Raw genomic sequence first — 25,198 nt, 5'->3', positions numbered from 1 at the left:
AAGAATCCACTTACTCTCAAATGCTACAGATAGAACTCGGTTATCCACCAGCCACTTGGCAATTGCTTCTTGAGAGATGCTGATTTTCACATTCTTGCACTTTTCAGAGTCATCAATTAGTTTGCAAACCTTTGTCAAGAAAAAATATTTATAACACAAATCAAATAATACTGTTAACATTATCCAAAGAAATATTGTCAATGCACCTCTTTCAGAGAATTCATCTTGGCATTGAAGTGAGGGGCTTTGAGCATCTTGAGGGCAACCTCTAGACGCAAGTCGTCCACTCCAGTCACTTCCTGCCACAGCGTCAGGCACAACAGCTTAAGGGTTGTGAGCAGATCAAAGACTTTTCCCACCTCCTGTAAATGAACATGCAAGCATATACAGCATGAAATAATATGCTAACATATAAAAAGTTATATTGTTACCTTGATAAATGCAAATGATAAATTCTGCATAAAGTGCAGTCATACTGTATGTTCAGATAAAGCAAACACATAAGGTACTGTACTGTACTGTACTGTACTGTACTGTACCTTATGTAAAACACATAAGGTACGATACGGTATGGTACGGTACTGTACTGTACATTCAGATAAGCATGCACAACATGTACAAAGTACACCTGTACTGTACTGTACTGTATGTTCAGATAGCACACATACTATAAGTTCAGATAAACACATACACATTCTGATAAAGCACACTTCTACTGTACATTTAAACTTGTCCATGCTTGTTTGACTAGACCCTTCATCTCAGAGGGATGGGGAAAGGGGTGTGAAAAAAAGGATGCAATGTGTAAATTATGTTAAAACTGCCTTGATTGACATGAGCAAATGACAATGTTCAAATTGTCTGATTTTTGCCTAGATAAGAGGTTCCTTGTGCAATACAAAACAAAAGCTTTTTATACTTTCCGGTAGATAATCCGTTCTTGAGATATTGAACATCGTAAGACTCGTGATCTGCCTGAAATTGTCCAATTTGGGCAAAAATTACTACTTTTTCATGATTTATGGCAACTTTGCTCAATCATATCTCAAGAGTGGATCATACACCGAAATGTACCATGTAATGTACCATTATACAAGAAACGTCTAGGCAAACAATCAAGCAAATGTTAGCTAACACAACCATACAATTTGAACTTTGCCATTTTTTTGCTCATGTAGCCTTGATTAGTTTGTGTTGCTTGTGGAACTGTTTTAAATTGTTAAATGAAATATGTATTATGCAATAATCTGATTACAGCGGAGCAGGATACCTAAGAAAAAGTGGTATACCAGAAAAGTATGGTAACAAATCAAGATTTTGTGACGCGATGTACGTCAGTCCCCAAAAAGCATTGTATGACAACCAAACTTAGGTGTCATGTATGTGTCAAGGGAGGTGCAAAACTGTGGTCACTTGATTTGTGAAGTCATCATTGACGTCACTAGAAGCAAAAAATATGTGGATGTCATCCAAATAAAAAATAATTATGTTTCACAAAGAAAACATCTTATGGCAACCAAACTCAGAAGGTGTCATGTAGGTTTTAAGGGGGATTCAACAATATGATCACGTGTTTTGTGACATCACTTAAAATGAAAAAAATGTGATTATAAGCAAAAGCATTCATATCTCTCGAAAGAAACATTATTGACAACCAAACTTGGCAGATGTCATGTTTGTGTCAAGGGAGGTGCAAAACTGTGGTAACGTGATTTGTGACGTCATAGATGACGTCACACTTGGCAGGTGTCATGTTTGTGTCCAGGGGGGTGCAAAAATATGGTCACATCATCGATGACATCACTAAAAGCATAACTATTTCAATTTCATTAAGAGCAAAACATCATATGACAACCAATGAAGGGGGGGTACACCATTATGGTCACGTGATTGTTACCATATTAAGATTGTTACAAAGCAAAAAAAATGCTGACGTCATCAAAATAAAAGAAATTATCTATATTTCATTAAAAAAACATGGTATGACAACCAAACTCGGTAGGTGTCTTGTGGTGTCATCGGGGGTTCCCCAATATAGTCACATGATTGTGATGTCACCAATAATGTCACTACAAGCAAAATATGCTGACATCATCAAAATAAAAAAAAACATTCATATCTTGTGAAAGAAACTTTGTATAACAACCAAACTTGGTAGGTGTTATGTTTGTGTCAAGGGCGGTGCCAAGATCAGATAGTGTGATTTTTGACGTCATCAATGATGTCACTTAAAGCAAAAATATGCTGATGTCAACAAAATACAAATTATATATTTCATGAAAGAAACATTGTACGACAACCAAACTTGGTAGGTGTCATTGTCACGTGATGTTATCGATGATGTCACTAAATGTAAAACTACCCTGAAGTCGAACCATTGTATGAAAACTAAATTTGTTATGTGTCATGTAGATGTCAAGGGTGGGGGGAAGGGGGTTTAACAAGTTGGTTGCGTGATCTGTGAGATTGTTGACGTTGTCAAAAACAGAAATATAATAATAATATTTAATATTTCGTAAATTATTAAGTGAAAATAAGCAAGATTTGTTTGTTGGAGCTCTGCTTTTAGGCAATGCCTAAATCTATATATTAGCAGTTTCAGGTAACATGCTGCCTTCGCTGTCAAAAACACTCTTTGGTACTGTTTGACTTTTACTGTAGTCAAATAGTAAATATTAATAAATACTTTTGACTACCTTTTGCTTCATGTCGTCATCTGCCAATTCCTGGATATAGGCAAGGGTCTTTTCCAAAACTTGACTGAAAACTTCCTGGTAAAAATAAATTACAAACAAGTATAACTCTTAAGTCTGCAGTTGGCTAATAACAAATAATACATATATCATGCATACTGCATATAATTAATGCATACTGCATTATTCCATTCCTTGAAAATTTTGCTCATTTGCTTATACTTAGCTAAAAAAAATATTGTGTAAAAAAATGGCAGGTCTACACATGACTAAAAAAAGCTCCTTGTATCAAAAAACCGGCATTTAAATGCTAGTGAATATGAATAAACCATATGTACAATCTCGTTGTTTTTAAAATAAAGGTGTCAAGTGGTTAGCAGGAAAATCCTGGACAAGTTAACCATGGTTTTACCAAAGAAAATGTTGCATAATTCTTTGCATCACTGTATGCTTATCAACCAAGGTCATGCTTTGTTTACAAACCAATTGATTCACATCTGCAGTATTTACTATAAGTTGCCATGGGTGGGGTGCCCAGTAAAAAAATAAATAAATAAAAAAAGAAAAAGATACAAAATTAGCAAAAATCATATGTATGTTTACATTTAAAACTTACAGATATGACTTGAGCATTCAAGTAACCAGCACAGACTCCTATAGGCTTCAGCAACGCAGCTAGCATCTGCCATTTACATAATAGAAAAAGAAACTGCCATTATGGGAAGAATTACAAATATAACAAGGCAACAAATATTACACTATCAGTTCCACCACCCTCATACCTGAGGGGAAGGGGCCATAGTCCTGTATACAGTATCAATCTGCTATCATTCGTGCTCATTTTCCAAAAGACAAAGAGTAGGTTGGTGAAGCACTTGACAGAATTTTATAAGATTGTATATAAACTTCCAGGACCAGCCCATCAACACTTGCACACTTCCATAGGGATTACATGGCCCAATGTTTTACATATCTTACAGTTACTGTAAACTCATGAAAAATCACAGCAAGACACTCACAGGAGCTGTGACTTTCTCTGTATTTTCAATCAGCTTGCGGATTTCTTCAAAGCCACCTTTTTCAGCAAACTATGACAGAAACCATAATCATAAACTGACATATGTCACAGAATTTTTATAGTAAAAAACATCTTCCTTCTCTTTTCTCAACTTACTTGGTTGATAATATTGACAAGCCAGCCACAAGGTCCCTAAAACATCACAAATGCTTGCCTTAACACATACTAGTATCTAGAGTAACACACTAGTATCTAGAGTAACATACTAGTATCAAGAGTAACATACTAGTATCTAGAGTTTCTAGAGTAACATACTACAGTACTGACGGAAAGTAATGCAAAAGAAATCGGCCAAAGTTCGCTGAATTACCTCAAGCACATTCGAAAACACCAGAACTTCGGCAAATTTCGGCAGGGCCCAAATCCGTCACATTCGTAGGATAAACATGGAGATCATTTGATTCGTAAAAAAAGCTCCAAGACACCAGCGCGAAATGTGGTTCAAGCAAAACAAAAATTATTTTGAATCAAACAGAGATCCTTGTAAATAACCATTTTCGTTTACGGAAATGTTATGTGTTTCTTAAAGAAAGAGCATGATTCGAATATCGCGACAGCGTGACGCGACATAATCATAACAATTGTTCCCCAGGTCTTCCCACGAGTTCTAAAAATATCAAGTCGCGTTTTGCAAATATAATCGAGCTGTATGATAGCTTTAAGACTAGGGAAACCAAAATACTTTAGACTAACATTACATGATTGTTATAATAAAGTTTTAGAACAGCGAGATTAATGTAAAGTTATTGAGATGCGTGACATTTCCATTGTCTGGACTACGCAACAGCGACATGCTGCGGTCACATTACACATGTAAACATCAAACTTCGAACAATTTTTAAACGAATGAAATCTATTTTCCACGCTTAACATCTTTCTTACGTCGCATGTGTTGTCCGATGATCGCGTGTGTGTATACAGTATCTTTGATAATAAAGCTTAAATTAACGATACGAAGAAGTAAATTTTCCACACTTAAAAGTTTTTAGACTTTTACTTGCCTTGAAATAGTGTGTTCGCAAATCATGTGTTGTTCGATGATCGCATGTGTCTGTTCTCCTAATAACATAGAGCCTCCGTAATGCTGTCTCAGCCTTAGGAAAGGACGGTGTACAGATTAAGAGCTCACTTCAAACAAAAATTGAAAACAATAGCCCTAAAACTTCGCCAAAATTCGGCTGCCGAAATTTCTACTGGTTTAAACAGCCGAAAATACCGTAACCGAACTTCTGCGAAAAAATCAGAAATTTCGGGTTGAATACAAAAGGATGTAATTCGGTGAACTTGGGCCAATTTCTTTTGCATTACTTTCTGCCAGTACTGTAGTATCTAGAGTACCATGGCCTGGCATAATAAATGTAACCTTCAGCTCTCATAAGATTGAAGTATGTACTAGGCTAGATACTTCAAGTCACAACACCATGACACACATAACAATAACACACTTCAAAATAACACTACACTAAGCTATATACATACCTAAGGTGGTTGTAACTCATCACTCAGAGAAAAAGATTCGACCAACAAAGGTTAATGATTTTTTGCTTTTTTTAAATGTCTAGCTTATTGTACTCACCAATATTTTTTTGGGGGTGGGATTTTGGTACAGTAATCTTACCTTCTCTGTGGAGTAGTAGTTTGCGTTTTGTGGAGGTTGAGCATAGCACTGATCATCACCAAATACGCCCTCATAGTACGCCTTGTCCCACCCTTTGGTCTTGTTCTTGGTCTGGAACTTAGTCTCGGGGTCAAATGCCTAAAATGCATAAATTGGTCAAAGAATAATCTTTGCTAGAAATTCTAAACATTTGGGACCATTTTGAGACAATTTAAAATCCTTGAAACATAGAATAAAATTTGAGAAATTTTTAGGCTTTTTTAGGGAACTGCAGGAACCATTTGTTTATGCCTGTGTTATAACTCAATAGACAGGTATCTTACCTGAGTCAACACTTGAAGCAAGCCGTAGGGGACTGGCTCATACTTGAGCCGTGTGGCAACCAAGTCAATCAGTAAGCACACCATGTCATAAATGCCATCATGGATTTCTGGATTCCAACGCATAACTGCTTCTGATGTCAGCAACTAAAATATATACATACCTGTGTTAGTATCACAAGTTACAATTTACAATTTACAACAAGTTACAATTCAAAGGCTAAAAAATGTATACCTTCTTGAAGAACTCAGGCAGAGCTCTTATACATACCTGTGTTAGTATCACAAATTATGGGTACAAGGCATAAAAATGCATACCTTCTTGAAGCACTCAGGCAGAGCTCTTTCCACAAATCTTCTGCAGTTTTCATCTGCCTCTAACAAGCCTGTAAACAAAATACAAAAAATATTGGCTGATGTTATAAATGTTGTAAAGTAATATAAATCCTTCTAGATCTTTCTATCCTGTTATCCTTCTAGAGTCTGCAATTCACTGTAAAAAGATGGCAGGGGTTTCAATAGGCCCCAGGAGCTGGCGGAATTGTGAGCTATTTTCCACCGAGTGCTGGCTTTTTCTTTCTTTTAAGTTTGTTTAAGTTTTATTTGAACTAATAAAATAGAACAACTTCTACCCCCTACTTATTATTCTTTACCGCCTACTCTGAAACTTAATGAAACCCCTGTTTGGCAAAATAATTAAAATATAATTTGGCAAACAAGCAACCACATATGTGCAAGAATATGTGATTAAACAAGCAACCACATGCGTGCAAGAATATGTGATTAAACAAGCAACCACATACGTGCAAGAATACATGTGATTCATAACATTGTGCATTCAAATGAACATTGGAGAAAATTATAAGTATGTTTTTTTTCTAACAAAAAGAGTAGTAAAATATAAAACATGTAGCTGTTGCAAATATAATACACTTCCTAAGTAAGATTTGTGTGACTTAAATTTAAGCTGTACAACTAAAATTACAAAAATGGTCAAACAAGCTTTGAGCCCTGCTCAAAGGACCCTTAACACATCATCCTGGTACAAGGTATTGCACAAAACCACATTCAACCTTATTCACTACTCAGCTGCAATCAAATGCAAAATCGCCTGCTTTTGAGCAAAGTTCTTTAAAACTGAAATCACCAGATTTTATTATAAAAACAACTGTGTTTGATTGCCTAAAAAGCATTAGAAGTCATCAAGATAATTGTTAAGGGCAGTCATTCTCATAAATCACCAACTTTCTAAATTAGCTTTTTGTTCTTGTTTCTGTTTATATTTATTTGGAATTTTGATATCTTGTTAAACTACTGCTGTTTGCATTACTTCATGGCTACCCCAGATGAAGTCTCAAGGTTTAAACTGCATATACTTTTCTTTGAATTTGATCAGTTTGAGGCTCAAAGTTTTTCCCATTGTTGATGTATCTTTGGCATAAATACAAGAGCTAGCTTCTTGACAGTTTGATTTTTAATCCTAGACAGAATGAATAATGCTTGTAATTACTTGCTCAGTTTTGGCATGGTCTTAACACAGGAACATATGCATCCTGTATAATGTGAACACTTTTGATTGGTGGAAGCATATTTGAGACCTTGTCTGGTGGGTGTGCAGTAATTCAGATAGTGGTAAGACAATATCATAAACTCAGGAGTGCTGACTTTGTGTACAAAATTCTACTACTCGAACTATGCTATTGTAAAGCTGAGCTCAAAGGGCGAGGGGACAAACACAAAAAACATGTATGCACAAAATCCAGGCAATAAGAGTAGAACCAACAGCAATTATTAGTTTTTGTAGATGTATAAATCACAGCAGGATCAAGGACAATCTTGTAAACAGAGAGATCAGTCCCCAAGGGAACACCAAAACAGTATATTATTGCCATACGATCGTTGAGTGGTTTTTAATCACCTTCCGCAGCAAATCTTTCAGCACTGATAAGACATTTTCCCAGGGACTCCTCTCGTTTATAAGGGATGCTCCAGCTCTCCACGAACACCCGATCTTCCAGCTCATACAGGTTGGTTGTTGGAAACTCGAGCGGTCCTTCGCCCTTGGCAGGGTCAGACCCAGACACGACTTCGTCGTACGGTGGCGGGGGCTCTCCTGAAGCTCCCTCGTCATCCTCGCTATTTTTAGAGTCCTCCAGCCCCGGGATATCCATTTCGCCCTCGTCCGAGCCGGGCTGCGTTTCAGTATCTCGCATTTCCGTGTCCTCAAACAGCTCGAAGCTAGCGGTCTCGTCCGTCAACAGGCCCACAGCCACATTGAGGTCATTTTTTGCTACAACAAGAGCTCGGCGAATCAACCCCGCATCTGCAAAACCCATATTCAGCATTGATTTTACATAGTTCTCGTCCGGTTCCACCATTTTCTGGCGGATTCCTGGAGTGAATTTTGTTTGTCTCTTTGCTCTCCTACTCCTACAAACCTGCCGCCATCTTGAATTTGAATATGACTTTCCCGGATGCATGCCATGCGCATGTGCGCTGCTCTTTCGACTTCCCACCAACTTCCCCGGGTTAAATTACTTAGGAAACCCACATCAGAACTAAACCACATTTAAAAAATCCCTTCAAAAAACGATGGCATAACTTGATAAACGTCGCCTTAACACCTATCTAGTACGTTGAGGTGTGTAGCGGGAGATTTAGGGTCGAGTTTGGGGAGGAGGGAATAACAAAGAGCTTGGCAGAAAAAACCTATTCCAATATGGACCACCCTTGCAATAACAGTCCCACAGTCCCACGTCGAATAAGCGTCGTTTTCTATCCAAGGCTCAGTGGTCTAGTGGTATGATCCTCGCTTTGGGTGCGAGAGGCCACAAGATCGATTCCCTATGCTAGGACAAACATTTTCAAATATAGCTTCGTCACATGAGCAATTTGGCTCTGGAACTCCTGAGAGCTTACTGTAATTAGCCAAAGTAGCAAAACTAAAGCCTTCGCGGCGGCAATCAAGTCTAATGAATCTAATTAGTACTCAAAATGCGCTGTGCAATTTATCTATCTAGAATAATAATATCAGATTTTTTGGTCAGTATCTGGTAGTGGTATGATTCACGCTTTGGGTGCGAGAGGCCACGGGTTCGATTCCCGTCTGAGCCCTTTCATTTGTGTTTTTGTTTCAGTTGCTGAGCCAATGTCCAATGATTTTTTTAGATAGTATCTATACAAGGCTCAATGGTCAAGTGGTATGATTCTCGCTTTGGGTGCTAGGGGCCACGGGTTCGATTCCCGTCTGAGCCCTTTGTTTTGTGTTTTTGTTCCAGCTGCTGAACCAACGTCCAAATATCTGATTTTTTGTACAGTACCTATCCAAGGCTCAGTGGTCTAGTGGTATGATTCTCGCTTTGGGTGCGAGAGGCCATGGGGCAGATTCCAGTCTGAGCCCTTTCTTTTGTGTTTTTGTTTCAGTTACTGAACTAATGTCCACATATCTGATTTTTTGGACAGTATCTATACAAGGCTCAGTGGTCTAGTTGTATGATTCTCTCTTTGGGTGCGAGAGGCCATGGAGCAGATTCCAGTCTGAACCCTTTCTTTTGTGTTTTTGTTTCAGTTACTAAACTAATGTACAATCTTTTTTGGACGGAGTATCTATTCAATGCTCAGTGGTCTAGTGGTATGATTCTCGCTTTGGGTGCGAGAGGCCACGGGTTCGATTCCCGTCTGAGCCCTTTGTTTTGTGTTTTTGTTTCAGTTACTGAACCAATGTCCACATATCTGATTTTTTGTACAGTATCTATACAAGGCTCAGTGGTCTAGTGGTATGATTCTAGCTTTGGGTGCGAGAAGCCATGTGTTCGATTCCTGTCTGAGAGCTTTCTTTTGTGTTTTTGTTTCAGTTACTGAACCAATGTCCACATATCTGATTTTTTGGACAGTATCTATACAAAGCTCGGCGGTCTAGTTGTATGATTCTCTCTTTGGGTGCTAGAGGCCATGGAGCAGATTCCAGTCTGAGCCCTTTCTTTTGTGTTTTTGTTTCAGTTACTCAACTAATGTCCAATCTTTTTTGGACGGAGTATCTTTTCAAGGCTCAGTGGTCTAGTGGTATGATTCTGGCTTTGGTTGCGAGAGGCCACGAGTTCGATTCCCGTCTGAGCCCTTTCTTTTGTGTTTTTGTTTCAGTTACTGAACTAATGTCCAATCTTTTTTGGACGGAGTATTTATTCAAGGCTCAGTGGTCTAGGGGTATGATTCTGGCTTTGGGCGCGAGAGGCCACTAGTTCGATTCCCGTCTGAGCCCTTTCTTTTGTGTTTTTGTTTCAGTTACTGAACCAATGTCCACATATCTGATTTTTTGTACAGTATCTATTCAAGGCTCAGTGGTCTAGTGGTATGATTCTTGCTTCGGGTGCGAGAGGCCACGGGTTCGATTCCCGTCTGAGCCCTTTCTTTTGTGTTTTTGTTCCAGCTGCTAAACCAACGTCCAAATATCTGAATTTTTGGAAAGTAGCTATCCTAGCTTCAGCTGTCTAGTGGTATGATTCTAGCTTTGGGTGCGAGAGGCCACGGGTTCGACTCCTGTCTGAGGCCTTTCTTTTGTGTTTTTGTTTCAGTTTCTGAACCAATGTCCAAATATCTGATTTTTTGGTCAGTATCTATACAAGGCTCAGTGGTCTAGTGGTTTGATTCTCGCTTTGGGTGCGAGAGGCCACGTGTTCGATTCCCATCTGAGCCCTTTGTTTTGTGTTTTTGTTTCAGTTACTGAACCAATGTACAAATATATGAATTTTTGGTCAGTATCTATCCAAGGCTCAGTGGTCTAGTGGTATGATTCTCGCTTTGGGTGCGAGAGGCCATGGAGCAGATTCCAGTCTAAGCCCTTTTTTTGTGTTTTTGTTTCAGTTACTGAACTAATGTCCACATATCTGATTTTTTGGACAGTATCTATACAAGGGTCAGTGGTCTAGTTGTATGATTCTCTCTTTGGGTGCGAAAGGCCATGGAGCAGATTCCAGTCTGAGCCCTTTCCTTTGTGTTTTTGTTTTAGTTACTGATCTAATGTCCAATCTTTTTTAGACGAAGTATCTATTCAAGGCTCAGTGGTCTAGTGGTATGATTTTTGCTTTGGGTGCGAGAGGCCACGAGTTCGATTCCCGTCTGAACCCTTTCTTTTGTGTTTTTGTTTCAGATACTGAACTAATGTCCAATCTTTTTTGGACAGAGTATCTATTCAAGGCTCAGTGGTCTAGTGGTATGATCCTGGCTTTGGGTGCTAGAGGACACAAGTTCGATTCCCGTCTGAGCCCTTTCTTTTGTGTTTTTGTTTCAGTTACTGAACCAATGTCCACATATCTGATTTTTTTCTACAATATCTATACAAGGCTCAGCGGTCTAGTTGTATGATTCTCTCTTTGGGTGCGAGAGGCCATGGAGCAGATTCCAGTCTGAGCCCTTTCTTTTGTGTTTTTGTTCCAGCTGCTAAACCAACGTCCAAATATCTGAATTTTTGGACAGTAGCTATACTAGCCTCAGCGGTCTAGTGGTATGATTCTAGCTTTGGGTGCGAGAGGCCACGGGTTCGATTCCTGTCTGAGGGCTTTCTTTTGAGTTTTTGTTTCAGTTTCTGAACCAATGCCCAAATATCTGATTTTTTGGTCAGTATATATCCAAGGCTCAGTGGTCTAGTGGTATGATTCTCGCTTAGGGTGCGAGAGGCCACGGGTTCGATTCCAGTCTGAGCCCTTTGTTTTGTGTTTTTGTTTCAGTTACTGAACCAATGTCCACAAATCTGATTTTTTGTACAGTATCTATACAAGGCTCAGTGGTCTAGTGGTATGATTCTCGCTTTGGGTGCTAGAGGCCACGGGTTCGATTCCCGTCTGAGAACTTTTTTTGTGTTTTTGTTTCAGTTACTGAACCAATGTCCACATATCTGATTTTTTGGACAGTATCTATACAAGGCTCAGCGGTCTAGTTGTATGATTCTCTCTTTGGGTGCGAGAGGCCATGGAGCAGCTTCCAGTCTGAGCCCTTTCTTTTGTGTTTTTGTTTTAGTTACTGAACTAATGTCCAATCTTTTTTGGACGAAGTATCTATTCAAGGCTCAGTGGTCTAGTGGTATGATTTTTGCTTTGGGTGCGAGAGGCCACGAGTTCGATTCCCGTCTGAACCCTTTCTTTTGTGTTTTTGTTTCAGATACTGAACTAATGTCCAATCTTTTTTGGACGGAGTATCTATTCAAGGCTCAGTGGTCTAGTGGTATGATCCTGGCTTTGGGTGCGAGATGACACTAGTTCGATTCCCGTCTGAGCCCTTTCTTTTGTGTTTTTGTTTCAGTTACTGAACCAATGTCCACATATCTGATTTTTTTCTACAGTATCTATACAAGGCTCAGCGGTCTAGTTGTATAATTCTCTCTTTGGGTGCGAGAGGCCATGGAGCAGCTTCCAGTCTGAGCCCTTCCTTTTGTGTTTTTGTTTCAGTTACTAAACTAATGTCCAATCTTTTTTGGACCGAGTATCTATTCATAGCTCAGTGGTCTAGTGGTATGATTCTGGCTTTGGGAGCTAGAGGTCACGGGTTCGATTCCCGTCAGAGCCCTTTCGTTTTTTTTTCGTTCCAGCTGCTAAACCAACGTCCAAATATCTGAATTTTTGGTCAGTATATATCCAAGGCTCAGTGGTCTAGTGGTATGATTCTCGCTTTGGGTGCGTGAGGCCACGGGTTCGATTCCAGTCTGAGCCCTTTGTTTTGTGTTTTTGTTTCAGTTACTGAACCAATGTCCACATATCTGATTTTTTGTACAGTATCTATACAAGGCTCAGTGGTCTAGTGGTATGGTTCTCGCTTTGGGTGCGAGAGGCCACGGGTTCGATTCCCGTCTGAGCCCTTTGTTTTGTGTTTTTGTTTCAGTTACTGAACCAATGTACAAATATCTGATTTGTTGGTCAGTATATATCCGAGGCTCAACGCTCAGTGGTCTAGTGGTATGATTCTGGCTTTGGGTGCGAGTGGCCACTAGTTAGATTCCCGTCTGAGCCCTTTCTTTTGTGTTGTTGTTTAAGTTACTGAAGTAATATGCAATGTTTTTTGGACAGCGCCTATCCAAGGCTCAGTGGTCTAGTGGTATCATTCTCGCTTCGGGTGCGAGAGGCCACGGGTTCGATTCCCGTCTGAGCCCTTTCTTTTGTGTTTTTGTTTCAGTTACTGAACCAATGTCCACAAATCTGATTTTTTGTACAGTATCTATACAAGGCTCAGTGGTCTAGTGGTAAGATTCTCGCTTTGGGTGCGAGAGGCCACGGGTTCGATTCCAGTCTGAGCCCTTTGTTTTGTGTTTTTGTTTCAGTTACTGAACTAATGTCCACATATCTGATTTTTTGGACAGTATCTATACAAGGCTCAGTGGTCTAGTTGTATGATTCTCTCTTTGGGTGCGAAAGGCCATGGAGCAGATTCCAGTCTGAGCCCTTTCTTTTGTGTTTTTGTTTTAGTTACTGAACTAATGTTCAATCTTTTTTGGACGAAGTATCTATTCAAGGCTCAGTGGTCTAGTGGTATGATTTTTGCTTTGGGTGCGAGAGGCCACGAGTTCGATTCCCGTCTGAACCCTTTCTTTTGTGTTTTTGTTTCAGATACTGAACTAATGTCCAATCTTTTTTGGACGGAGTATCTATTCAAGGCTCAGTGGTCTAGTGGTATGATCCTGGCTTTGGGTGCGAGAGGACACTAGTTCGATTCCCGTCTGAGCCCTTTCTTTTGTGTTTTTGTTTCAGTTACTGAACCAATGTCCACATATCTGATTTTTTGGTCAGTATATATCCAAGTCTCAGTGGTCTAGTGGTATGATTCTCGCTTTGGGTGCGAGAGGCCACGGGTTCGATTCCCGTCTGAGCCCTTTGTTTTGTGTTTTTGTTTCAGTTACTGAACCAATGTCCAAAAATCTGATTTTCTGGTCAGTATATATCCAAGTCTCAGTGGTCTAGTGGTATGATTCTCGCTTTGGGTGCTAGAGGCCACGGGTTCGATTCCCGTCTGAGCCCTTTGTTTTGTGTTTTTGGTCCAGTTACTGAACTAATGTCCAATGTTTTTTGGACGGTATCTATCAAAGGCTCAGTGGTCTAGTGGTATGATTCTCGCTTTGGGTGCGAGAGGACACGGGTTCGATTCCCGTCTGAGCCCTTTGTTTTGTGTTTTTGTTTCAGTTACTGAACCAACGTCCAAATATCTGAATTTTTGGACAGTAGGTATCCTAGCCTCAGCTGTCTAGTGGTATGATTCTAGCTTTGGGTGAGAGAGGCCACGGGTTCGATTCCTGTCTGAGGGCTTTCTGTTGTGTTTTTGTTTCAGTTTCTGAACCAATGTCCAAATATCTGATTTTTTGGTCAGTATCTATACAAGGCTCAGAGGTCTAGTGGTATGATTCTAGCTTTGGGTGCGAGAGGCCATGGAGCAGATTCCAGTCTGAGCCCTTTCTTTTGTGTTTTTGTTTCTGTTACTAAACTAATGTGCAATCTTTTTTGGACGGAGTATCTATTCAAGGCTCAGTGGTCTAGTGGTATGATTCTGGCTTTGGGTGCGAGAGGCCACGAGTTCGATTTCCGTCTGAGCCCTTTCTTTTGTGTTTTTGTTTCAGCTGCTAAACCAACGTCTAAATATCTGAATTTTTGGACAGTAGCTATCCTAGCCTAAGCTGTCTAGTGGTATGATTCTAGCTTTGGGTGCGAGGGGCCACGGGTTCGTTTGCATTTCTGAGGGCTTTCTTTTGTGTTTTTATTTCAGTTTCTGAACCAATGTCCAAATATCTGATTGTTTGTTCAGTATATATCCAAGGCTCAGTGGTCTAGTGGTATGGTTCTCGCTTTGGGTGGCGAGAGGCCACGGGTTCGATTCCCGTCTAAGCCCTTTGTTTTGTGTTTTTGGTTTCAGTTACTGAACTAATGTACAATGTTTTTGGACAGTGCCTATCCAAGGCTCAGTGGTCTAGTGGTATAACTCGCTTCGGGTGCGAGAGGCCACGGGTTCGATTCCCGTCTGAGCCCTTTCTTTTGTGTTTTTGTTCCAGCTTCTAAACCAACGTCCAAATATCTGAATTTTTGGACAGTAGGTATCCTAGCCTCAGCTGTCTAGTGGTATGATTCTAGCTTTGGTTGAGAAAGGCCACGGGTTCGATTCCTGTCTGAGCGCTTTCTGTTGTGTTTTTGTTTCAGTTTCTGAACCAATGTCCAAATATCTGATTTTTTGGTCAGTATATATCCAAGGCTCAGTGGTCTAGTGGTATGATTCTCGCTTTGGGTGCGAGAGGCCACGGGTTCGATTCCCGTCTGAGCCCTTTGTTTTGTGTTTTTGTTTCAGTTACTGAACCAACGTCCAAATATCTGAATTTTTGGACAGTAGGTATCCTAGCCTCAGCTGTCTAGTGGTATGATTCTAGCTTTGGGTGAGAGAGGCCACGTGTTCGATTCCTGTCTGAGGGCTTTCTGTTGTGTTTTTGTTTCAGTTTCTGAACCAATGTCCAAATATCTGATTTTTTGGTCAGTATCTATACAAAGCTCAGTGGTCTAGTGGTATGATTCTAGCTTTGGGTGCGAGAGGCCATGGAGCAGATTCCAGTCTGAGCCCTTTCTTTTGTGTTTTTGTTTCTGTTACTAAACTAATGTGCAATCTTTTTTGGACGGAGTATCTATTCAAGGCTCAGTGGTCTAGTGGTATGTTTCTGGCTTTGGGTGCTAGAGGCCACGAGTTCGATTTCCGTCTGAGCCCTTTCTTTTGTGTTTTTGTTTCAGCTGCTAAACCAACGTCTAAATATCTGAATTTTTGGACAGTAGCTATCGTAGCCTAAGCTGTCTAGTGGTATGATTCTAGCTTTGGGTGCGACGGGCCACGGGTTCGTTTGCATGTCTGAGGGCTTTCTTTTGTGTTTTTATTTCAGTTTCTGAACCAATGTCCAAATATCTGATTGTTTGTTCAGTATATATCCAAGGCTCAGTGGTCTAGTGGTATGGTTCTCGCTTTGGGTGGCGAGAGGCCACGGGTTCGATTCCCGTCTAAGCCCTTTGTTTTGTGTTTTTGTTTCAGTTACTGAACTAATGTACAATGTTTTTGGACAGTGCCTATCCAAGGCTCAGTGGTCTAGTGGTATAACTCGCTTCGGGTGCGAGAGGCCACGGGTTCGATTCCCGTCTGAGCCCTTTCTTTTGTGTTTTTGTTTCAGTTACTGAACTAATGTCCAATGGTTTTTGGACAGTATCTATCCAAGGCTCAGTGGTCTAGTGGTATGATTCTCGCTTCGGGTGCGAGAGGCCACGGGTTCGATTCCCGTCTGAGCCCTTTCTTCTGTGTTTTTGTTCCAGCTTCTAAACCAACGTCCAAATATCTGAATTTTTGGACAGTAGGTATCCTAGCCTCAGCTGTCTAGTGGTATGATTCTAGCTTTGGGTGCGAGATGCCTCGGGTTCGATTCCTGTCTGAAAGCTTTCTGTTGTGTTTTTGTTTCAGTTTCTGAACCAATGTCCAAATATCTGATTTTTTGTCAGTATATATCCAAGGCTCAGTGGTCTAGTGGTATGATTCTCGCTTTGGGTGCGAGAGGCCACGGGTTCGATTCCCGTCTGAGCCCTTTGTTTTGTGTTTTCGTTTCAGTTACTGAACCAATCTCCACATATCTGATTTTTTGTACAGTATCTATACAAGGCTCAGTGGTCTAGTGGTATGATTCTAGCTTTGGGTGCGAGAGGCCATGTGTTCGATTCCTGTCTGAGGGCTTTCTTTTGTGTTTTTGTTTCAGTTTCTGAACCAATGTCCAAATATCAGATTTTTTGGTCGGTATATATCCAAGGCTCAGTGGTCTAGTGGTATGATTCTCGCTTTGGGTGCGAGAGGCCACGGGTTCGATTCCCGTCTGAGCCTTTGGTTTGTGTTTTTGTTTCAGTTACTGAACCAATGTCCACATATCTGATTTTTTGTACAGTATCTATACAAGGCTCAGTGGTCTAGTGGTATGATTCTCGCTTTGGGTGCGAGAGGCCACGGTTTCGATTCCCGTCTGAGCCCCTTTGTTTTGTGTTTTTGTTTCAGTTACAGAATCAATGTACAAATATATGATTTTTTGGTCAGTATCTATCCAAGGCTCAGTGGTGTAGTGGTATGATTCTCGCTTTGGGTGCGAGAGGCCACGGGTTGCATTCCCGTCTGAGCCCTTTGTTGTGTGTTTTTGTTTCAGTTACTGAACCAATGTCCACATATCTGATTTTGTGGACAGTATCTATACAAAGCTCAGCGGTCTAGTTGTATGATTCTCTCTTTGGGTGCTAGAGGCCATGGAGCAGATTCCAGTCTGAGCCCTTTCTTTTGTGTTTTTGTTTCAGTTACTAAACTAATGTCCAATTTTTTTTGGACGGAGTATCTTTTCAAGGCTCAGTGGTCTAGTGGTATGATTCTGGCTTTGGGTGCGAGAGGCCACGAGTTCGATTCCCGTCTGAGCCCTTTCTTTTGTGTTTTTGTTTCAGTTACTGAACTATTGTCCAATCTTTTTTGGACGGAGTATCTATTCAAGGCTCAGTGGTCTAGTGGTATGATTCTTGCTTTGGGTGCGAGAGGCCACGGGCTCGATTCCCGTCTGAGCCCTTTCTTTTGTGTTTTTGTTCCAGCTGCTAAACCAACGTCCAAATATCTGAATTTTTGGAAAGTAGCTATCCTAGCTTCAGCTGTCTAGTGGTATGATTCTAGCTTTGGGTGCGAGAGGCCACGGGTTCGACTACTGTCTGAGGGCTTTCTTTTGTGTTTTTGTTTCAATTTCTGAACCAATGTCCAAATATCTGATTTTTTGGTCAGTATCTATACAAGGCTCAGTGGTCTAGTGGTATGATTCTCGCTTTGGGTGCGAGAGGCCACGGGTTCGATTCCCGTCTGAGCCCTTTGTTTTGTGTTTTTGTTTCAATTACTAAACCAATGTACAAATATCTGATTTTTTGGTCAGTATCTATCCAAGGCTCAGTGTTTTGATTCTCGCTTTGGGTGCGAGAGGCCACGGGTTCGATTCCCGTCCGAGCCCTTTGTTTTGTGTTTTTATTTCCATTTCTGAACCAATGTCCAAATATCTGATTTTTTGGTCAGTATATATCCAAGGCTCAGTGGTCTAGTGGTATGATTCTCGCTTTGGGTGCGAGAGGCCACGGGTTCGATTCCCGTCTGAGCCCTTTATTTTGTGTTTTTGTTTCAGTTACTGAACCAATGTCCACATATCTGATTTTTTGGACATTATCTATACAAGGCTCAGCGGTCTAGTTGTATGATTCTCTCTTTGGGTACGAGAGGCCATGGAGCAGATTCCAGTCTGAGCCCTTTCTTTTGTGTTTTTGTTTCAGTTACTAAACTAATGTCCAATCTTTTTTGGACGGAGTATCTATTCAAGGCTCAGTGGTCTAATGGTATGGTTCTGGCTTTGGGTGCGAGAGGCCACGAGTTCGATTTCCGTCTGAGCCCTTTCTTTTGTGTTTTTGTTCCAGCTGCTAAACCAACGTCTAAATATCTGAATTTTTGGACAGTAGCTATCCTAGCCTAAGCTGTCAGTGGTATGATTCTAGCTTTGGGTGCGAGAGGCCACGGGTTCGTTTCCTGTCTGAGGGCTTTCTTTTGTGTTTTTATTTCAGTTTCTGAACCAATGTCCAAATATCTGATTGTTTGTTCAGTATATATCCAAGGCTCAGTGGTATAGTGGTATGGTTCTCGCTTTGGGTGCGAGAGGCCACGGGTTCGATTCCCGTCTGAGCCCTTTGTTTTGTGTTTTTGTTTCAGTTACTGAACCAATGTCCACATATCTGATTTTTTGTACAGTATCTATACAAGGCTCAGTGGTCTAGTGGTATGATTCTAGCTTTGGGTGCGAGAGGCCATGTGTTCGATTCCTGTCTGAGGGCTTTCTTTTGTGTTTTTGTTTAAGTTACTGAACTAATGTCCAATGTTTTTTGGACAGTATCTATCCAAGGCTCAGTGGTCTAGTGGTATGATTCTCGCTTCGGGTGCGAGAGGCCACGGGTTCGATTCCCGTCTGAGCCCTTTCTTTTGTGTTTTTGTTTCAGTTACTGAACTAATGTCCAATGGTTTTTGGACAGTATCTATCCAAGGCTCAGTGGTCTTGTGGTATGATTCTCGCTTCGGGTGCAAGAGGCCACGGGTTCCATTCCCGTCTGAGCCCTTTCTTCTGTGTTTTTGTTCCAGCTTCTAAACCAACGTCGAAATATCTGAATTTTTGGACAGTAGGTATCCTAGCCTCAGCTGTCTAGTGGTATGATTCTAGCTTTGGGTGCGAGAGGCCACGGGTTCGAATCCTGTCTGAAAGCTTTCTGTTGTGTTTTTGTTTCAGTTTCTGAACCAATGTCCAAATATCTGATTTTTTGGTCAGTATATATCCAAGGCTCAGTGGTCTAGTGGTATGATTCTCACTTTGGGTGCGAGAGGCCACGGGTTCGATTCCCGTCTGAGCCCTTTGTTTTGTGTTTTTGTTTCAGTTACTGAACCAATCTCCACATATCTGATTTTTTGTACAGTATCTATACAAGGCTCAGTGGTCTAGTGGTATGATTCTAGCTTTGGGTGCGAGAGGCCATGTGTTCGATTCCTGTCTGAGGGCTTTCTTTTGTGTTTTTGTTTCAGTTTCTGAACCAATGTCCAAATATCTGATTTTTTGGTCAGTATATATCCAAGGCTCAGTGGTCTAGTGGTATGATTCTCGCTTTGGGTGCGAAAGGCCACGGGTTCGATTCCCGTCTGAGCCCTTTGGTTTGTGTTTTTGTTTCAGTTACTGAACCAATGTCCACATATCTGATTTTTTGTACAGTATCTATACAAGGCTCAGTGGTCTAGTGATATGATTCTCGCTTTGGGTGCGAGAGGCCACGGTTTCGATTCCCGTCTGAGCCCCTTTGTTTTGTGTTTTTGTTTCAGTTACTGAATCAATGTACAAATATATGATTTTTTGGTCAGTATCTATCCAAGGCTCAGTGGTGTAGTGGTATGATTCTCGCTTTGCGTGCGAGAGGCCACGGGTTCGATTCCCGTCTGAGCCCTTTGTTGTGTGTTTTTGTTTCAGTTACTGAACCAATGTCCACATATCTGATTTTGTGGACAGTATCTATACAAAGCTCAGCGGTCTAGTTGTATGATTCTCTCTTTGGGTGCTAGAGGCCATGGAGCAGATTCCAGTCTGAGCCCTTTCTTTTGTGTTTTTGTTTCAGTTACTAAACTAATGTCCAATCTTTTTTGGACGGAGTATCTTTTCTGTGGTGTTCGGCAAGGAACAAAGCAAAAAGAAACAGACTCGTGGTCTTCCACATTTAATACAAGATGGCGGATCTCTGACATGTGTTCTACCATGGTGCATTGCGCACCTTAACAATCCATAATGCAACGCGGCGGACACTACATTCCCCCCTTACTTAGCATTAAAGTCCATACTAGGAGCTAAATAACTATAACAGCTATAGTAGGGGTCCTACGCATGTATGTAAAACTGAAAAGAAAAAGAAAACTAACAAAACTTATTGTAGCACATAATCCTAAAGCGAACAGGTTGTTGCCTAGTGCGCGCAGATCGCTCATTGGCTAGAGAACCAGGAGACGCTGGCATTTCAGCTGTACAATCAAGTGTGGACTGGTTCTGGGTCTCAGGTGCGGTTTGGTGTTCCTGCGCGATTTTAGGTGGAGTAGGCAGCATGTCTGCGGCGACTGCTTCCTGTGGTTTGATGAACTTCTTCATTTGTGCTACATTCCTCATCTTCCTATTTCCATCAGAATCCTCCAGTACAACTGCATTACCTGTCTTCTGCAAAACCTTGTAAGCTTCAGGCTCAAAAACTGGAGAGAGTTTGTTCTCGCGGCGAGTCTGTCGCAGCAGTACTTCATCGCCTTCATCAATTCCACTTGGCTCAGCATGTCTTCTAGCATCAGCATACTCTTTCTGTCTGAGTTTTGATAGAGCGTCTCTGTCCCTAAGTTTGTGTTGCCACTCTGACTCTGTCGCTCTATCCTTCGGAATCTTTACACTAGGTAGCTTGTCTCGGAGCTGCCTTCCCATTAGGAGTTCGGCTGGCGAGCATCCAGTTGCGGCATGGTTTGTTGTGCGATACTGAAAGAGGAAATCATCAAGCGCTTTCTTCCAATCATTTCCTTGCAAGTTTGCTATCCGAATCACTTTAAGAATTGTTCTGTTACATCGTTCCACTTCGCCGTTGCTCTGTGGCCAATATGGAATTCCTTTCTTATGTTCTATGCCTAAGAACTCTAAGAAATTCTCAAATTCTTTCGAGGCAAAGGGCGGTCCATTGTCGCTGCGAACCGTGTATGGTATGCCATGTGTTCTGAATATTCCCTCCAATGCCGTGATGACGTGTGGCGCATCGGTTTTCTTAAGGAGTACTACCTCTGGCCATCTGGAGTAGTTATCCACAACTACCAGCAAGTGGTTTCCTCCAGGTATCTCAGTCAAATCTGTGGCGAGGTCCTCCCATGGTTCTTCAGGTAGTTCTGTTGATCGAACAGGTTCCGGTTTGCCACGTGGTCCAACTAGCTGGCAGGGGTAGCAGGCCTTGATGAACTGTTCAGCCTGTGCATCCATCTGCGGCCACCATAGTTTGCTTCGCAGGCGGGATTTTGTGCGCACCATTCCTTGGTGTCCCTCATGAGCTAAAATAATTGCTTGCTTCCATAGGGATTCTGGTAGCACAATTCGGTTTCCACGCATCACTAATTGTCCGGCAATCCACAACTCCTTTGACACTGCTTTGTACAAGGTACCTGTGAGGCGGGTGAAGTCTCCACTTCTAATTGCTTCGCGTACCAGAATAAGGGTTGGGTCCTTCTCTGAAACAACCTCTACATGCTTTGGGGTCATGGCGACAGGTACTGCGGCCTTTGTAGTGCTAAACACATACTCGCTGGTTGCTTTAGAATCAGCTGTCTGTACTGGACCAACTGGTAAACGACTCAGGGCGTCGGCTGAATTTTCCTTTCCGGAAATGTGCCTGACCACATAGCTGAATTGCTGAAGGTACAACAGCCAGCGTTCAATCCTAGCAGACGGGGGTTTAGACGTTGGACCTAGGACTGAAATTAAGGGTTTGTGATCAGTTAGTATTTCAAAATGGGTTCCATAAAGGAACATGTGAAATTTCTCACAGGCCCATTTGACAGCAAGGGCCTCTCGCTCGAACTGTGAGTAGCGCTGTTCAACCTTACTAAGCTTACGACTTGCGTAGTACACTGGTCGAAATTGACCATCACCAGGTTGTCTTTGCTCTAGTATGGCCCCCAGGCCAACTGGTGAGGCGTCAGTGATAATCCTGGTCTGGGCTCCCTGTGTAAAATAAGACATGACTGGTGCACATGTTAGCAAGTGCTTAATTTGTGCAAATGATTCTGCCTCTTTGGCACCCCATTTCCATTTAGCATTTTTACTGGTAAGATCCCACAGGGGAGCAGAAATGGTTGCAAACTGTGGAATGAATTTGGCACAAAATTGAGCAGAACCAAGGAAACTTCTCACCTCTGATTGGTTGGTTGGTGCAGGTGCCTCGACAATTGCTTCGACTCTTTTGTCAGATAACTTAAGACCATCTGCAGAAATGGTGTCTCCCATGAAATCCATACTCGAGGCTCCTACCACACATTTCTCATAGTTGAGGGTGAGCCCGCTGTCTTGCAGCTTTTGGACAGCTCTTTCCAGGTTCTCGTCATGCTCCTTTTTGTTCCTACCCACTATAAGAATGTCGTCATGCATGTTGAAGGCTCCAGGGCAGTCTTTCAAAACTTGCCATATCAGGTTCTGGAACTTCTCGGTAGCCATGTTCACACCGAAGAGCAATCGACAGTAGCGATATAAACCTGTTGGCGCTGCGAAAGTAGTTATGTCTCGGGACTCTGGGGATAACTCGATTTGATGGAAAGCCATGTTTAAATCCAATTTGGTGAAAATCTTTGCATCTGAGATTTCTTGTAGGGTTTCTTGCATAGTAGGTACTGGGTGTCTTTCTCTTAAGATAGCCTGATTGGCCTGGCGCATGTCCAAACAAATGCGAACATCTCCATTTGGCTTTTCGACTGCCACAAGGGGATTGATCCAACTTGTAGGACTGTTTACCTTTTCCACCACACCAAGCTTCTCAAGTTCCTCTAACTTGTCAGCGACCTTCTGCCTGCGACTAAAAGGAATCCTACGCAATGGTTGTGCTACTGGCTTAATATTCTGATCAATATGTAACTTGAGTTTAAAACCTTTAAGCTTGCCCAAACCATGAAAAACATTAGGAAATTTGGCCTTAAGCGCTGCTTTGCTGTTTAACTGATTATTTATAGCTGAGAAATCTGAGCTACAACTATTAACCTGAACTCCTACTTTGAGTATGCCTAGAGCTTCAGATAATTCACGACCTAACAAAGTTGACGCTTTTCCAGAGACAATGAAAAACTTTGCGCGCTTATCCACATTTGTTTCTGGTACATGCACATTAAGCATACAACTACCCTTAAGATTTAAAGCATCACTAGACGAATATGCAAAAATTTGCTTGCTACTTGGCTTCAAAACAATGTCTCCTTTTGATAAGTCATTGAATGTCCTTTCTGACATAAGGTTACAGCTTGCACCCGAATCAATGATGACATTCTGTATAACACCTCCAATAGATATCTCCATAGTACCAGGCGGTGACTCTGTGTGCGTGCAGAATACATTAAAAACATCTTCTTCCTCTTCGCTATCAGTTTCTTGAACATCAACAGCTTCCACTTGTCTTACATGAGATGGCTTCCTGCCCTTTGATTTTGGTCCACTTGCAGACTTTGCTTTTCCAGATGTTTGCTTTGATTTGCAGCAGACCTTGAAATGTCCAATTTTCCCACATTTTTCACATTGGTGATTTTGGCTACATCTGCAGTCAGCAGCTTTATGACCCTGCTTATTGCAACGATGACATCTGCCATCAAACTTGGGACCAGCACTGTCAGGCTTCTGTTGTACTCTCAATTGGTTAACACCACCTTGATCTGGCACAAGAACTAGTGCTTCTTTGTCATGGTACGTGTTGACAATTTCCAGGAGCTTGCTGAGAGTCAGACCTTCCTCACGAAAGAGTTTTGCTTTGAGGGGTTTATGCAATATGAAGGTCAAAATTCTATCTCGAATTTGACTGTCCTTTTGGTCGTTGTACTCGCAGTGTTCGCAAAGGGTTTGCAGTCTAATTGCAAATTGATGAATCCTCCCACCGGGTTTTGGTACCGCTGTCAAGAAGGCTTGCCTGGCCATCGGTACGTTTTTCTTGAGTTTGAAGTGTTGAGTGAGGGAGTCCATGGCTGTTTTATAGTCCTCCCCCTGTTGTTCAGCCGTAAAAGCGTGAAAAATTTCTCGTATTCCAGCTCCTGCTAGGTGAAGAAGTATTGCTCGTTGTTGTTTCGAGTCTTTGATGCCAGATGCAGTGCAGTAGAGCTCAAATTCGGACTTCCAGATTGTCCATCTTTGTTCCAGCGTGGCTGGTTCGCCAATGCAGTCGAAGGCTTTTGGCGTTGGTAATCCTGATAAACAGACGGCCATACCGGCTTTTTTTTTTGACAGATTTAACTTCAGTATGTGTTTATCCAGTTGTTGATCCCATCCTCGTCGCCAGAATGTGGTGTTCGGCAAAGAACAAAGCAAAAAAAAACAGACTCGTGGTCTTCCACATTTAATACAAGATGGCGGATCTCTGACATGTGTTCTACCATGGTGCATTGCGCACCTTAACAATCCATAATGCAACGCGGCGGACACTAAATTTTCAAGGCTCAGTGGTCTAGTGGTATGATTATGGCTTTGGGTGCGAGAGGCCACGAGTTCGATTCCCGTCTGAGCCCTTTCTTTTGTGTTTTTGTTTAAGTTACTGAACTAATGTCCAATCTTTTTTGGACGGAGTATCTATTCAAGGCTCAGTGGTCTAGTGGTATGATTCTGGTTTTGGGCGCGAGAGGCCACTAGTTCGATTCCCGTCTGAGCCCTTTCTTTTGTGTTTTTGTTTCAGTTACTGAACCAATGTACACAATCTGATTTTTTGTACACTATCTATTCAAGGCTCAGTGGTCTAGTGGTATGATTCTTGCTTCGGGTGCGAGAGGCCACGGGTTCGATTCCCGTCTGAGCCCTTTCTTTTGTGTTTTTGTTCCAGCTGCTAAACCAACGTCCAAATATCTGAATTTTTAAAAGGTAGCTATCCTAGCTTCAGCTGTCTAGTGGTATGATTCTAGCTTTGGGTGCGAGAGGCCACGGGTTCGACTACTGTCGGAGGGCTTTCTTTTGTGTTTTTGTTTCAGTTTCTGAACCAATGTCCAAATATCTGATTTTTTGGTCAGTATCTATACAAGGCTCAGTGGTCTAGTGGTATGATTCTCGCTTTGGGTGCGAGAGGCCACGGGTTCGATTCCCGTCTGAGCCCTTTGTTTTGTGTTTTTGTTTCAGTTACTAAACCAATGTACAAATATCTGATTTTTTGGTCAGTATCTATCCAAG

General features: G+C 41.7%; 1 protein-coding gene and 31 non-coding genes across 32 annotated transcripts in view; 31 read left to right on the top strand and 1 right to left on the bottom strand.

Moving 5' to 3' along the window:
- Window positions 1-8,213, bottom strand: part of LOC5516298 (ubiquitin carboxyl-terminal hydrolase 24) — a 51,097-nt gene extending 42,884 nt beyond the window's left edge. Inside the window, exons 1-10 of the mRNA XM_048728918.1 lie at window positions 7,628-8,213; window positions 6,028-6,095; window positions 5,713-5,856; window positions 5,390-5,527; window positions 3,868-3,903; window positions 3,713-3,781; window positions 3,310-3,375; window positions 2,697-2,771; window positions 207-362; window positions 15-129 (exon numbers count right to left, since the gene is read on the bottom strand). Coding sequence (XP_048584875.1) covers window positions 15-129; window positions 207-362; window positions 2,697-2,771; window positions 3,310-3,375; window positions 3,713-3,781; window positions 3,868-3,903; window positions 5,390-5,527; window positions 5,713-5,856; window positions 6,028-6,095; window positions 7,628-8,189 — 1,429 coding nt within the window. The 5' untranslated portion in view covers window positions 8,190-8,213. The remainder of the gene's footprint in view (window positions 1-14; window positions 130-206; window positions 363-2,696; window positions 2,772-3,309; window positions 3,376-3,712; window positions 3,782-3,867; window positions 3,904-5,389; window positions 5,528-5,712; window positions 5,857-6,027; window positions 6,096-7,627) is intronic.
- Window positions 8,214-9,323: 1,110 nt separating this feature from the next.
- Window positions 9,324-9,395, top strand: Trnap-cgg. Its single transcript has one exon. It is a non-coding gene; the product is annotated as a tRNA-Pro (tRNA).
- Window positions 9,396-9,754: 359 nt separating this feature from the next.
- Trnap-ugg lies at window positions 9,755-9,826 on the top strand. The gene has a single exon. It is a non-coding gene; the product is annotated as a tRNA-Pro (tRNA).
- A 214-nt stretch (window positions 9,827-10,040) lies between these two features.
- Window positions 10,041-10,112, top strand: Trnap-cgg. The gene has a single exon. It is a non-coding gene; the product is annotated as a tRNA-Pro (tRNA).
- A 1,225-nt stretch (window positions 10,113-11,337) lies between these two features.
- Window positions 11,338-11,409, top strand: Trnap-agg. Its single transcript has one exon. It is a non-coding gene; the product is annotated as a tRNA-Pro (tRNA).
- A 73-nt stretch (window positions 11,410-11,482) lies between these two features.
- Trnap-ugg lies at window positions 11,483-11,556 on the top strand. Its single transcript has one exon. It is a non-coding gene; the product is annotated as a tRNA-Pro (tRNA).
- A 639-nt stretch (window positions 11,557-12,195) lies between these two features.
- Window positions 12,196-12,267, top strand: Trnap-ugg. The gene has a single exon. It is a non-coding gene; the product is annotated as a tRNA-Pro (tRNA).
- A 72-nt stretch (window positions 12,268-12,339) lies between these two features.
- Window positions 12,340-12,411, top strand: Trnap-ugg. Its single transcript has one exon. It is a non-coding gene; the product is annotated as a tRNA-Pro (tRNA).
- A 73-nt stretch (window positions 12,412-12,484) lies between these two features.
- On the top strand, window positions 12,485-12,556 carry Trnap-ugg. Its single transcript has one exon. It is a non-coding gene; the product is annotated as a tRNA-Pro (tRNA).
- Window positions 12,557-12,775: 219 nt separating this feature from the next.
- Trnap-ugg lies at window positions 12,776-12,847 on the top strand. The gene has a single exon. It is a non-coding gene; the product is annotated as a tRNA-Pro (tRNA).
- A 73-nt stretch (window positions 12,848-12,920) lies between these two features.
- Trnap-ugg lies at window positions 12,921-12,992 on the top strand. The gene has a single exon. It is a non-coding gene; the product is annotated as a tRNA-Pro (tRNA).
- Window positions 12,993-13,492: 500 nt separating this feature from the next.
- Window positions 13,493-13,564, top strand: Trnap-ugg. Its single transcript has one exon. It is a non-coding gene; the product is annotated as a tRNA-Pro (tRNA).
- A 73-nt stretch (window positions 13,565-13,637) lies between these two features.
- Window positions 13,638-13,709, top strand: Trnap-ugg. The gene has a single exon. It is a non-coding gene; the product is annotated as a tRNA-Pro (tRNA).
- Window positions 13,710-13,776: 67 nt separating this feature from the next.
- Trnap-ugg lies at window positions 13,777-13,848 on the top strand. The gene has a single exon. It is a non-coding gene; the product is annotated as a tRNA-Pro (tRNA).
- A 1,078-nt stretch (window positions 13,849-14,926) lies between these two features.
- Trnap-ugg lies at window positions 14,927-14,998 on the top strand. Its single transcript has one exon. It is a non-coding gene; the product is annotated as a tRNA-Pro (tRNA).
- A 926-nt stretch (window positions 14,999-15,924) lies between these two features.
- Trnap-cgg lies at window positions 15,925-15,996 on the top strand. The gene has a single exon. It is a non-coding gene; the product is annotated as a tRNA-Pro (tRNA).
- Window positions 15,997-16,213: 217 nt separating this feature from the next.
- On the top strand, window positions 16,214-16,285 carry Trnap-ugg. The gene has a single exon. It is a non-coding gene; the product is annotated as a tRNA-Pro (tRNA).
- A 218-nt stretch (window positions 16,286-16,503) lies between these two features.
- Trnap-ugg lies at window positions 16,504-16,575 on the top strand. Its single transcript has one exon. It is a non-coding gene; the product is annotated as a tRNA-Pro (tRNA).
- A 72-nt stretch (window positions 16,576-16,647) lies between these two features.
- Trnap-ugg lies at window positions 16,648-16,719 on the top strand. The gene has a single exon. It is a non-coding gene; the product is annotated as a tRNA-Pro (tRNA).
- Window positions 16,720-17,079: 360 nt separating this feature from the next.
- Window positions 17,080-17,151, top strand: Trnap-ugg. Its single transcript has one exon. It is a non-coding gene; the product is annotated as a tRNA-Pro (tRNA).
- A 69-nt stretch (window positions 17,152-17,220) lies between these two features.
- Window positions 17,221-17,292, top strand: Trnap-ugg. Its single transcript has one exon. It is a non-coding gene; the product is annotated as a tRNA-Pro (tRNA).
- A 218-nt stretch (window positions 17,293-17,510) lies between these two features.
- Trnap-ugg lies at window positions 17,511-17,582 on the top strand. The gene has a single exon. It is a non-coding gene; the product is annotated as a tRNA-Pro (tRNA).
- A 210-nt stretch (window positions 17,583-17,792) lies between these two features.
- Window positions 17,793-17,864, top strand: Trnap-ugg. The gene has a single exon. It is a non-coding gene; the product is annotated as a tRNA-Pro (tRNA).
- Window positions 17,865-18,367: 503 nt separating this feature from the next.
- Trnap-ugg lies at window positions 18,368-18,439 on the top strand. The gene has a single exon. It is a non-coding gene; the product is annotated as a tRNA-Pro (tRNA).
- A 212-nt stretch (window positions 18,440-18,651) lies between these two features.
- Trnap-cgg lies at window positions 18,652-18,723 on the top strand. Its single transcript has one exon. It is a non-coding gene; the product is annotated as a tRNA-Pro (tRNA).
- Window positions 18,724-19,080: 357 nt separating this feature from the next.
- On the top strand, window positions 19,081-19,152 carry Trnap-ugg. Its single transcript has one exon. It is a non-coding gene; the product is annotated as a tRNA-Pro (tRNA).
- A 218-nt stretch (window positions 19,153-19,370) lies between these two features.
- Trnap-ugg lies at window positions 19,371-19,442 on the top strand. Its single transcript has one exon. It is a non-coding gene; the product is annotated as a tRNA-Pro (tRNA).
- Window positions 19,443-19,515: 73 nt separating this feature from the next.
- Window positions 19,516-19,587, top strand: Trnap-ugg. The gene has a single exon. It is a non-coding gene; the product is annotated as a tRNA-Pro (tRNA).
- A 74-nt stretch (window positions 19,588-19,661) lies between these two features.
- Window positions 19,662-19,733, top strand: Trnap-ugg. The gene has a single exon. It is a non-coding gene; the product is annotated as a tRNA-Ala (tRNA).
- A 4,744-nt stretch (window positions 19,734-24,477) lies between these two features.
- Window positions 24,478-24,549, top strand: Trnap-ugg. Its single transcript has one exon. It is a non-coding gene; the product is annotated as a tRNA-Pro (tRNA).
- Window positions 24,550-24,762: 213 nt separating this feature from the next.
- Trnap-ugg lies at window positions 24,763-24,834 on the top strand. Its single transcript has one exon. It is a non-coding gene; the product is annotated as a tRNA-Pro (tRNA).
- Window positions 24,835-25,052: 218 nt separating this feature from the next.
- On the top strand, window positions 25,053-25,124 carry Trnap-ugg. Its single transcript has one exon. It is a non-coding gene; the product is annotated as a tRNA-Pro (tRNA).
- The last annotated feature ends 74 nt before the right edge of the window (window positions 25,125-25,198 follow it).

The sequence above is a fragment of the Nematostella vectensis genome, chromosome 1 (assembly GCF_932526225.1).
Source record: "Nematostella vectensis chromosome 1, jaNemVect1.1, whole genome shotgun sequence".
NCBI lineage: Eukaryota > Metazoa > Cnidaria > Anthozoa > Actiniaria > Edwardsiidae > Nematostella > Nematostella vectensis.
The sequence above is the reverse complement of the archived record's forward strand: the minus strand, read 5'-3'. Positions and strand labels throughout refer to the sequence as shown.